Source organism: Nymphalis io, chromosome 4 (genome assembly GCF_905147045.1).
Source record: "Nymphalis io chromosome 4, ilAglIoxx1.1, whole genome shotgun sequence".
In the NCBI taxonomy this organism is placed as follows: domain Eukaryota; kingdom Metazoa; phylum Arthropoda; class Insecta; order Lepidoptera; family Nymphalidae; genus Nymphalis; species Nymphalis io.
This window is the reverse complement of record NC_065891.1, coordinates 6,470,048-6,483,570: the sequence shown is the minus strand read 5'-3', so window position 1 is coordinate 6,483,570 and position 13,523 is coordinate 6,470,048. Positions and strand designations below refer to the sequence as shown.

The following is a 13,523-nucleotide window of genomic DNA, read 5'->3' as shown; positions in this document are numbered from 1 at the left end:
TTTTATTCTAATAAAGACGTCACGAAGTCGAGATGGCCCAATAGGAGGAACGCGTGAATCTTAACCGATGAACGTGGGTTCAAACCCGGGTAAGCGAACCTCTGAATTTTAATGTGCTTAATTTCTGTTTATAATTCATCTCGTGCTTTTCGGTGAAGGAAAACATCTTAATGAAACCTGCATGTGTCTAATTTCCTCGAAACTCTGCCACATGTATATTCCACCAACCCGCATTGGAGCAGCGGATACTTGAATTGTATTACTTAAACGTCTAAGATCTGGAATTTTTCTAATTTTTAAAGAAATAAATATTGTTTAAGTACCTTTCAAGCAGATAATCTATATACATAGATAGAAAACTGTACATAAGATTTGTGTACGTGTAAGAAAGTTTATAATTGTTTAATTAAAATCAACTCAGCCTGAATAATTTAGTACATATGACAAGTAGAAAATGCTTTATCTTTACAATAAATAAAAATGAATGTTTGTATGTTTATTTTCGGTGTTTTCTTCAAATATTCATCCGATTGTGATGAAACTTTAATGAGGTGTCCTGCGTACGCCATAGATGTGCCATTAAAAAAATATATTTTCTTTAGATATTTGTCCTTCAACATAAATGTTTTATATAGATCCTTACTTTACCGCTGCGAAGCCGTATTCCAAAACGAGCTACCTATCCGGGTAGCTAGTTTTGGAATAAAAATACACGGTGAGTTAATATTTTAAAGCGTAAAATAAGCTCTGTATATTTCAATATAAAGCAATTGAGTTGAATTTAATAACATCATCGGCTGTCAACCTGTCGATACATGTACATTAATTTACGATAACATCAGTAAATATTATAAAAAAATAACATTTGTATCAAAATATATTGCGTGAACCGAACCAATACACTAAAGTATTAAAAATATATCTAAAGAAAATAACAACGTTTTGAAAAGTAGACATGTTTGTCAAAGTTTTTCAACTCATGTTAGGTGCCTATTTTCTTATATAAAAATACTATCAATTCTTTTCTTTCTTCGTCTGCTCAAAGTAATATATATATTAGCGCGTTTCATAATGAAAATCTACTCCTCAAAACGAATATACCCTGAATATTATTTGTCTTGGTGCGCTTAAGAGTCTTTACTACCCCAAGTCGAATTTGGTATTAGTATATATCCCTACTATATAGTATTTAATTGAAAAAAAATCATTGTTATACTGCATCAAACGTAACCGTTCGGAGTTATCCCTTAAAAGAATAACATTTTGAACGGGTCAATTGTGTAGAAGAAAAAAGGAGAAGAATTCTTTAAAAAAATCCTGAATCGGATGCATTCTCAAACATTTAAAACTATGTTTTATAATTTAGGATTCGCGTTAACAGCCGCAATCAGGATATTGCCATTTAAATATGTATTGAATAACAATCATAAAAAAATAAACTTTAGCAACGAGACAATGAAACGACCATAACGCTCCTTCCTTGCACGCAATATTATAACAAATAAACATTTGAATTCGTGGCTTCACCTTCGTAACATGTATAGCGTTATCTTACTTACGTCGCTCCGCTAACTTCAGATCTCAATTTACATCATGCCTGGGGTAACGAGGTAATCTTGACCCAGCGCTATTTACGCTCTAGTCGGATAATTACATTATAATGGGTAACATACCCATACGTAGGTATATATATATATATATACGTTTTCCGTAATATTAGAAGGATAAAGTGAATCCATTCAAGTTCATAGTTTAATTGTTAACGTCGAAACACCGTTTAGACCCTATTTTATGGGTCACGTTACCCCTGATAATGTCGAAGAGGCCCATTGTTCATATTCAGTTTGATCGAATTAAATTGACTCAGTAAACATCTCTGATACGCGTAATATTATAAAATAGATTTGTAATTAACTCCATTCATTACGCACTCGTAATATGTTTTTGTTTTGTCTTAATAACCGAAGACGGGAATAATAAGATATTCGTCAAGAATGGACTCGAGGTGAGCATTTAATCAAATGGAATATACCTAATAGGCCAAATGAATTAATACTGATATTTAAAAATATTAATGCTTGACAAATTTCACGTCACTATCTTATTTTTAATTTTTGATATAATTAAACCGCAAAACAGCAGTACTTGTTATTGTTGTGTTCCTATGTAAGCGATGGTTGACATTTCTTACAATGCCATTGTCTAAGGGCGTTTGGTGACCGCTTACCATCAGGTGGCCCATATGCTCGTCCGCCTTCCTATTTTATAAAAAAGAAATATATTTTTAGAATGTATATATTAGATGTTGTACTTTGTCATGCTATGTACATATATTTTAATTAGCTAGCGTTCGCTGTGTGATTGAACGTAATCATTCTTGAAAATTTCAGGAAAACATTTTTAAAGCAGAATGACCAAAAATGTATGGACCTTGGCCCAAATGTCCGGTCCACTTTTGGTCGTTCTCTTTTGTGTGTTTCGAACATTCAATATTATTCCCATTTTTATATTGATAACACTAAATCCCTTCAATAGCTACTAAGCAAAAAAAATGGTTGACAAACCGAAAACAAAGGCACTGAACTGTTTTGTCTTCGCCTTTATGAATATATATTCAATGTATTTATTATTTATTACCGCTGCTGCCCAATCCTATCCGTCTTTTCTATTAACTCAATCTATCTCCAGTTCGGAGCTTATTCCCCAACGTTGTTTCTTCAACGGGATATCTTACAAGATTAGGTCAGTTAGTTGTTAAGTCCAGATTTGGTCTACCGAATTTAACTTAAATCTGCATTAGTTTTGTATTTTTTTTTTTTAAGATATTATCTATTTTTTAATTTTTTATAAATTAATAGCGAAAATTAGTAATTAATATCAGATATTTTGTTTCTAAATATTCATTCAACTATATTCATATTATATGTCTGTGTGTAATTTTTTTTCATTGTTCATTGTTGTAGCGATGCCCAGTTGACTGGTAGAAATTTCCTTCAGGCACTAAGTCCGACTTTTGATCAATTTTTTCGGTCACACAAGTTTCTTTAAATATAAACTCATTTATGCTATTTTCTTTACAAATGAGTCGAACAAGTCGATTGGATGAAGTTAAATGTTTGAGAAAACGCCAACGCCATCCATAAATTCTTTATTTTACAAAATCGTTTCTTATAACGAAATACAAAAGTCTTCTCCATTTCACGTATCTAAGTTGTTTGAGCTGTGCTTTCGTAATCAGTCAGTCATTCATTGCCTTTAATATAGATATAACCATATAACACAATATGGCCTGTTTTGTGCGACTTAATCCGTATAAACTTATTCTCCGTGAATACAACTGTTCTCATCCGGGTGACAGTTTACCTTCAAGTCTTTTCTGTTTATTCTAATAATGTCCGTTCATTTTTCGAGTGTTTGTATCTTTGTTTGGCCTAGCATTTTGATCGCGAATGTCTTATTCATTACATATAAGTATATTTCACGATGTAAATGTTTTATAACGACTACAACGCGTTTTGAGTTGTAGTATCGCTGTTTCTGGTGGTAGGGTTTTGTGTAAGCTCGCCTGGGTAGGTACCACCCACTCATCAGATATTCTAACGATATTATAATATATAACGATATTAAAACAGCAAGCAGTACTTGGTATTGTTGTGTACCGGTTTGAAGGATGAGTGAGCCAATGTAATTACAGGTACAAAGAACATAATATCTTAGTTCCCAAGGTTGGCGACGCATTGGCGATGTAATCGATGATTAACATTTCTTACAGTGCCTATGTCTATGGGCGTTGGTGACCACTTACCATCAGGTGGCCACTATAAAAAAGTATATATCGCTCAGTGAGCGTTTCCATTCTTCGAGCGTAACATACACATATGTTTAAATATATAATGTAACAAGTTGTAGTCGCAAAGTTTTGTTTCGTTATTTATTTGTACTATTAACATGTACGAGCATCCTATAGCTTTTCATTAAATTTGTTCCTTACGCCAAATTACCTACTAACAAGCTTTAATTAGTTTTTGTTACTTGTTTGTCCCCAAAAGTCATGTCTCTAATGTTAATGGAGAAACGAAATGTTTCATGATTTCGTTTGAAAAAAAAAACAAACGAACGCTAACAAGATCTAAATTACAGAGTAGATACTCGTTTTTGAGAAACTTCAATCTTTAAAATTGTTTTTAGTGATTTTAATTAGTGTAGCATATTATTTATGTTTATTTTTGTTGTTATTTTAATATAATGACTACATGTTATAAATAAACTAAAGTAAAGTAAAGGTTATGAAGTTCGTTTTTTTTTTTATTTTGCTACCTTACCTTAGCTTTGACGTTAACTTACCTTACTATGACTTACCTTACCTTTGTCGTTAACTTCACTTTTGTGAATTTAATGTCAAAGGTCTTTATTATGGATTCGTTTGAGTGACACACCTGCCGCCGTCGATCGTTGTAATAATGTAATGACAAAGGCGTTTGACCAAAGTCATTTTATTTTTGTGATGGTGCTTATTAAAAGTGAAACACACTTATTCACTATCGGCCTTACTTAGAAACTTTGCTTAGCGGGTGTTAAATTAAACAGTGATTTATCTCATAATTGATTTGAATTTCAAATGAAGTAGACACAACAATGTTTTACTTATCAATCCCTAAACAACATTTATAGATATATCCGTTGACAACTGCCTGACACTTAGCTGCATTGAACATTATACCATTTACTAGATTATCAGCTCATTATATTAAACAATTTAGTTTATACTTGCAGCAGTAGATTGTTGGCATAAATATGATAAGAACACTTTATATAAGAAGTGAGAAAATTTATAATAATTAAAAAATTATAAAAGATAAAATACCACATTGCGGTACACCAATTACGTGATCAAGCTATTTTAAAAGAGATTATTAAAGTTATGAACACATTTTAAAAGTTATAATTATAATAAAGGTAATTTAGCACAGCCATGTTTAAGACGGGGGATGTATTGAAGTCTCCTATTCGTAAACCCGTATAAAAACCCTGTCCGACCCGTGAAGTGGTTATTAGGTATTGTTAGTAAGTTCTATTTATGCAACCATGAGTGACTTCACATGTGACGTGCCGACGTCCGTCCCACCGCGTCTTTGAAGAAACCGACACCGCCTTTCAGCATGAACCGGTGTCTCGCTTAACAAGGAGAAATTTGTGCGAACGAAAAGAAATAAATTATTGCAAGGTCGTGATAGTTTAGGGCAGTGTTCCATCACGCTCTAATTTATTTTCATATTATTTTTTCTTTCTCTTTAGTCTCTTATAAACTGTGTGTGTGTGGTTAATGTTATCGTTTATGTTTTAGTAAGTCATGGAAACTTGATCGTGTTATGTGTTAAATTAAAATAACATTTTTATATTAATGAATATTTGACTTTTAATATTTTTTTAGTAATGTCTATAACATATCAATATGCCCTTTTCGGGACGGACAGGGTTTTTTTGACACGTTGTATAAAGTGTGGCCTACATTTTTAAAACGGATCGTTCATGTAAATAAAATATAATAAATTTTTAATTTCATAAAACATCATATTTTCTATACCATTCCTACTTTAATGAGAATTGTTTTTTTCCTTTTATATTACTTAAATATATTGCAGAAAAAATAACGGTTAGTCATGGTGTTTCAAATGTTTATTCATTACGTAAATAGAGCGAAACACCGCAATTAGTAAATGATTGTCGCCGTGCACCCCGAGGCAGTCTTTTGTTGTATCGACAGTGACAGGTCATTGCGGCGTTAATGGTGGAAGCAGCTCATTAATCTTACATTCAACTAACGACCGCAAATACACAATAGATAGTAAACTCGATAATGGTATGACGAATTTATAATATCTTGGCCCTTTCTTAAAATTCTTTGACGAACATGAATGATACCCAATATGTATTTGTAGTGAGTATCCCGTAAAAATACGTTTTAGCAAAATCAAAAGGTATGAAAAACGAATGTACGCATAAGGTTACATTTTCAATGAGCCTTGTTATTAAAGGATCGAGAGAATTTGAAAACACGAAGCATATCAATTTTCAAGGGAATAAAAAATATTGTATTGTATGGAAAAATATATTATTTCTCTTTAAAAATTTATCCGAAAGTTATTGAAATTTAAAAAAAAACGGACAGCGTTTATATATAGGTATTATATTATAATATTTTATAACGTAAATTTACGTGCTGTTGCATATTTTTTTGCAACGTATAATTAAGCTGCTCTGCAAAACGCTTCATCACGGTGGTAAGCAAGTTTACGCATTCAGACAATATAATATACATATTAGTATTTTATTATATTTAAATATTAATTATCGCTTAATAAATTAGGGGGGTTCACAGTACCCTGGAAACCCTCCCTAGTGAATGGAGGCCCGCATAGACACCGGCGAGCCTCACATACCTTCCCACTGTACCAGTGGGGGAAACGCGTAATGCGTTTATGTTTATACGTTTATCCAACGTTAAAAAAAAATAAAAAATAGGGGTCTACATAAAACTTTTATATTGAAGAATAAAATATAATTAATATTGTATGTATTGTATTAGTGCATATGTTTGTCAATAAATTAGATTGTTATTTTATTGTTGCTATTGAAAAGTGTACTGTGCTGTAGAAATAGCATGTAGTTAAATAAATCACACAATGTTTTCAATCATCCAGATAAAATCATAGATTATTCTATCAGAAACTTGAACAAAACAAATGAATGTTTTAATATTTAATTTGAGTTAGTAACAATTTTACGGTTTCTAAAATCAATCGTATATCTCACAAAGATATGAATGTTTTTCAATGATTTAAGAAAAACTCTTAAACATATTTGAAAAGCACTTGAAACATTGGAACAAGAATAATAGTAACAGCCTATGAATGTCCCACTTCTGGGCTAAGGCCTCTTCTCCTTTAGTAAAAAAAGGTTTTGGAGCGGTTTGGCTGAATGTGGCAGAATTTCAGTGAAATTAGACATATGCAGGTTTCCTCATGATGTTTTTCTCTAACCGTCAAGCACGAGATAAATTATAAACACAAATTAAGTACATGAAAATTCAGTGGTGCTTGCCCGGGTTTGAACCCACGAGACGAAATCTGCATGTATCCGATGAAGTCATATAGCATGTGTATCCTCTGACCCTAAGCCCTCGTACTGCGTAGTGAAATAATCTTCATCACCAGCCTTTGAACATTAATGATCTGTTTTGGGCTACTGATTTGGGCTTTATTTAAAACGAAAGTAATTCCCGCCTTTTTTATTATTAACTTAAAATTATTATATGTCTCAATCTTTAATATATTGTTAAGTTATTATACCGCAATGTTTTAAATGAAGATAAACAAAAATTTTAAAATAATCCAAGAGATTTCCCCGCCCTTATCTAGACAGTCTAACTGCTAAAATACATACATCTTACCGCACGTCCTACGCCTTTATTTATTGTGTATCTTTTAAAGCTCTGAAAGTATCTGCTCCATTTTATAACGCTTAAGCGACATTTTTATTTACACAGTGCTTAGAATACAATAGATATCACACATATTTCAAGTCTCTTCTATAAAATAAAAAAAATACTAATACGAATATTTTTTTGGCGTGACTATAACAATACGTGTCGCTTATACTATATTACCTGTTCGCCAAAAAATTTTTAAAAATAAATCCATCTTAATATTATATAAATAGTTTAAATAGCGCCAACGTATGTTTTCTTTGTTATAAGAACATTAAATTAAATATTTTCTTTGGGATTCCATTTGAACATTTTGAGTGCATACTGAGATGTATAATAAAAACATTCACAAATGTTGTGGTTCTCATGATGCTTTATAAGGGTACTGTACCTGACATTCAGTTTCTCCAACATAGCAGCAATCTCCGGAAACGGAGGTTGGAGACCAGAGATGTTCGCCGCTGATGGCAGTGTCGCTCCAGTCAGGCGTGGAGCGCAGGACACGCGCCCCTCCGCCCGCGCTCTCGCTTGTGCGTCTGTTGCCAAATAGCATTTATTAATAAAGTGAGAAAAGAAAAAAAAGCATATTTAAAAATTGAAAATGCTTCAGATAGAAATAAAGCCCCCTTATTTACTACTAGTATTCGCCCACGTGTTAAGGGGAGACGTAGGGATTTGGTAAAAAAAAGTAGCGTGTCCACCCTGGAGTTCAAGCTTGCTTCATACCAAATTTTATATAAATCGGTTCATTAGTTTTTAGCCTTGAAAATGTAAAAGACAGACTGAGCTACTTTTGCATTTATAATATTAGTATATAGATTATTTAATTCTTTTGTAAAATATAATTGTGCCTCGCGAGGACGCCATTATTGGGTTGTCAAAAGTCAAATAAAAATATACGATTATTAATTATGTAAAACCTCAATACTGGATTTTTTCTTCACCGTATTTAGAGCGAAATAGTAAACTATATCTCAATTTTAGCAAAAAATAAACAAATCTTAAAACCAACATTAATTATATTAAAATATAAATGTGGCAGTTGATTAAAATATTTTCCCATAAAATAAAAAGTTCTACATCAAATAGTATTATATATACAGTATATATATACAGTACGACGAGGATTTTTTGGCGCTCGAATGACATTGATAGGAGCGTAAATGTAGACTTAGGGTTACTAGTTAGTAAAAATTCCTTATTTTTAGAAAATACCTTATACATTATTGTCTAATTGATGGTGTGGGATATTAGTTTCGACTTCCTGTTAATTCTGTAGAATTTGGTTTACAGTTTTTAATTAATAATATTTTTTGTATTCAGGCCTTCCCAAACCATTGTTTACATGAGACAGCGTCGCTTAAAGTCTATCTAGTTTTCTTTCATTACATATACTACGAGTATACTACTAATGCTAGGGCTCTATTTATAATTATACTAATATGATTCTAACCATACTATTCTATAGAGGAATTTCAGAAATATTTCATACAAAATATAACAACGATACTGATAGAAGTTATTTCAACTATGTAGAAATTGGAATGTGGTATATTAAATTGTTATTGCTTTAAAAGGCAAAAATAAAACATTTAAAGATAATAAGTTCAATCTAAACTATTAATAAAATATTGTCAAGACTGTTCAAATGATTTATTCAAACTATGTTTATTAAAAAAACACATAAATGTTTACAATCGAAGTTTACTTTATGTTTTCTCCATTTATTTTATGTAGAACCATTCTCGTTTTGGAAATTTCGTAAAAATTTGAAGTGTATTTTTAAATAAATAAAACCGATTGATTGTTTTAGTACGATACGAACGTAACTTGTGTATTCGCTGACACAAAAGGTCTTTGTTTGTAACTTTTACATATAAAACATTTCAAAAAACAAAAATAAAATAGAAACAAATACATTTAAATGAATAAGAGATGGCGCTGACATAAACAGAATAGAGGATTGTGCACAAATTAAGTGCCGCCTTTGTACAAAATATAATATACTTGCACGACTAAATTAATATACCGAATATAAACCGTTGAAAATTTTGCAGTGTTCTACTTTTCTGAAATGGCAACACAGGTTTTGTATTGCAACTTAGAAAACTGTCATAAGACTAGATAAATATATTTTATTTGTAACTCTAGGTAATTGCAGCTAAGCGAGGGTTGGTATATTAAAATAGAATATTATTTTTTTAAATTAGAAATAAATAAAAAACTATTACATGTCTTATTCAATCGTTATATATTAAAATTTTAGTAGAATCGTGATTGTTGTAATGCGATTGCAAAACGAAAATTCAAACACACACACACTAACATAATTTTAGTAAAAATACCATAGCACACATAAAAAAAAATTGGTGCGTTTGTTTTTATTAATTTTCGGAAAGTACAGTAGCTTTTCTCTTCTGTTTGTTATCCGTTTTTTTTTTTCGTTTGGTAGCCGTTATAAATGTTTGAAACATGCGAATTTATATATGTATTCTTCAAATTTTCAATATTGAACACTAGTATTATCAAAATAAAATTCGTCAACTCATTCAAAACAACATCAATTCAGAATAAATATAAATTATGGAATCTCGTCGAAGAATAAGGAATCAACAGCTCCCACAATTCTTACAATTAATCTTACGACAGAATTATTATATTGTATAAATAGCCAATTTATGGTATTAAAGCAAAGACCTTTATAATACTCTCTTCACCAAGTTCTTAATGGTAGCTTAGCGCTGGAATCCTTTCTAATGATAGCCATGTATTAAGAGAGTTAGCTAATGTACCGTGATATTTACTAAGTATGTTCTGGACGCTAATGAACATCGCATCTTGACTGGTATATTACTGTGTAATGCTCTACCGTTGTTGTTTTAATAAATATATTAAAACAAACAGAATTTCTTCAGGCTATAAGTTATTTAATTTGTTGATACCTATTACTACTATAAAATTAAATAAAAAAAAGTAACAAGAAAATATATATTTTCATGTTTTTTGCACAAAATTAAAATATACTTTATTCAAGAAGACTCTTACAAAGTCACGCGTATTTTGTACGATAATTAAAAATTCTGAAACCAGCGCTCTTGAAATTTAAAGAAGATAAGGTTCCCTAAATTGTCTTTAATAGACAGCGGCCTCGAACAATAAACAGGATAAATAAAAAGCCTCACGTGAACTCTATGATAAAATATTAATATAATAATTTGAGATACTGATATAATTTTTTAATAAAGTTTCACAATGTTGTGATCAATTTGTATAGGTAAGGCGCGTTTATATCATTATATTTTAGTCAAAGGTTTTACGAAAATTCAAAACATTTTATTCTGAATATAATTTTACATATTATTCTAATACATTTTAAATTTGAATCCATTCATCAGTTTAATGAATTTCAATTAAAATTATTATCAATACCAAGTACTAAGTATTTTAATTGAAATATCATATTGTAATTTTACTCTTCCCTTGTTATTTTTGCTCTATAAGAGTGGTTTTATTTAATGTTATCATATGTTATTTATTAATTATTAGAAAATGTTATATTATTAAGTACCTGGACGATCAGTTTTAATAATATTTTTATGTTTTGAAGTTTTAGCTGTCTTAAAAATGTTAATATATTTATATATAAAAATATTAGATGATAAAGAAAAATTGCCATAACTTTTTTTAAATAATTAAAATTTTATATTTTAGAATATAAAATTAATTAAAAAACTAACCTTATAATCTATATATATATTATAAATTTGATTATTTACAAGATGGTTTTGTGTCGTTGATTCAAAATTTTAGCTTAAGTTTTTATTTTTCAGAAGAGAATATTCAGTTTAGCAAGTTGTCTATCAGGGCATTATCTCCGTTATTTCCTCATCTATTTAGATTGGATGCCGATGTTTCTCTTTATTTATTTCTATTAATAGTAACGTTTAATTTTATTTGTCATTCAAGGTATACAGTTGAATATTATACAGCTGATTAGTTTGTTTATTCGTTTTAATACTAATCTCAGAATCAGTCAGATTTGATAATGTCCCTTTACATCACGCTACGAGCGAAGTACGAGCGGTTAAAACTGCAAGTATCGGCTATATATAAAATATCTTCTATTGTTCGCCACAATACAAATTAAGTACGATAAAATATTTTTATTGCTCAATAGACAACCTAAAGACAATTAGTGGTATATTAGACAATATATATAATATACATTAACCTAAACTAATAATGTCCTCCTGACCGATTTAGGCCACGCCGGCCATTCTCAGGCTAGCCAACAGTGTCTAACTTATTATATATTCCTTTACTCTCATAATTACATGGCCTGGCAAATTCAACATGACCGGAGTTTGTCTAAGCGCATGACTAACGGCTTTACGTGCTTTTCGAAGCACGGGTTTGTAAATAGTTCTACTCCGTCACTAAGACAATAAATTATGAGGTAACCAGTTCAATTAGGAGGCGGTTATATAAATATAATATACATTCATGAACAGACACAAGTATTTAAATTACTTAATTATTCCTATGAGAAAGCTAATAAATATAGAAGTTATTTTATTTGAAGGAAAAAAGAAATGATCTGTATGTAATTAATTCTATTGATTTTATTTTGAGTAATGTTTTAATTTTTATATATTGTTGTTTATATTGTGCTAAGTATTAAAAAATCGTTATATCTTGCACGCAGCGAATATGAAATTGTTTGCTAGTTAATATGGTTTATAACAATTCATTGTCTTTGAACTGCGATTAATTCCTTTGGTGCTCAAAATTCCAAGCCACGTTTATAGTTCGGGTCTCATATTAGAATCCTGGAGTAGTTTTACAACTTCTATTTGCATAGTAATACGTTCATTTTGTAGCAGGTTTCATTTAGAGGGAAACTTATAATATTTCATATCCTTTGTGTATTAGAATTTCTAATAAATTAAGATACCAATCATTAATTAAATAAATCTAAATTTTACTTTGCTTATTATAACAAAAACAATTGAATAATAAATGAACATCCATAAAGATTTTTCTTACCAAACGGAACGATAATTTACCTTTGCACTCTGAATAGACTAGAACCGAAACTTAAGCGAATCAACAACAGTTATACTCGATCATATATATATATATATATATATATATATATATATATATATATATATATTATATTATATATATATATATATATATATATATATATATATATATATATATATATAATATAATAAATAAAAAATAAAATAAATATATAATAAATATATATAATAAAATAAATAAAAAATAAAATAAATATATATAAATAAAATAGGAGGATTTTTTCAATCCTCCTATTTTTAAGTCGGCTTAAAAGTGGGATTAATAACTAGTCGCTGTATTGCGTAACATTTTTAAAAAAAAGTAGTAAACAATTGTGTTGCTGATATATTTTTAGGCGCTATAGTATTTTTATTTATTGTGCTAGCAATAATGTAACCTCATTCATCTTTTAGTAACAAAACAAAAGTAAATAATTAATATGAATAATAATAATATAAAATTATTATTTATTATTCATATAAACAACCTAAAATGTTAAAAATATATAAATTTAAAAATATATAATATATAAAGTGTTTTATATTTGTTAGCAAAAGAGAAAAAGAAGAGTGTTTTTTTTTCAGCCTTTTGCCGTCCACTGCTGGACGAAAGCCTCCCAAGCCATAGAACGCCAACCATCCCGATCTTGGGCAGTCCGTATCCATCCCGAACCTGCCACCTTTTTCAAATCATCGGTTTATTTTAAGAGTGTAATAGGCTTGTATTCTAATCGTTTTTATTTTTATTTTTTAAGTTTTATAAGGAATAATAGGGCATGGGGTTCATTGGGATTACAATGGAAATGACAAATCACCATTTTGCGGCGTCCACCATTTTAGCTTTAGAATAATGGCACTTTGCTTATCGCATACCCCTCATCAAACTAATTAATTTATTTCCAAATCATATGGGTTGTTTATAGTTAATCGTGCATAATCACAAGAAACAA

At 29.9% G+C, this 13,523-nt stretch overlaps 1 protein-coding gene across 5 annotated transcripts in view; it reads right to left on the bottom strand.

Annotated features, from left to right (window-relative positions):
• Positions 1–13,523, bottom strand: part of LOC126768244 (eye-specific diacylglycerol kinase) — a 142,621-nt gene that overhangs the window by 26,745 nt on the left and 102,353 nt on the right. For all 5 annotated transcript variants that reach the window (XM_050486245.1, XM_050486246.1, XM_050486247.1 and 2 more), the window contains one exon: positions 7,878–8,022. In XM_050486245.1, coding sequence (XP_050342202.1) covers positions 7,878–8,022 — 145 coding nt within the window. The remainder of the gene's footprint in view (positions 1–7,877; positions 8,023–13,523) is intronic.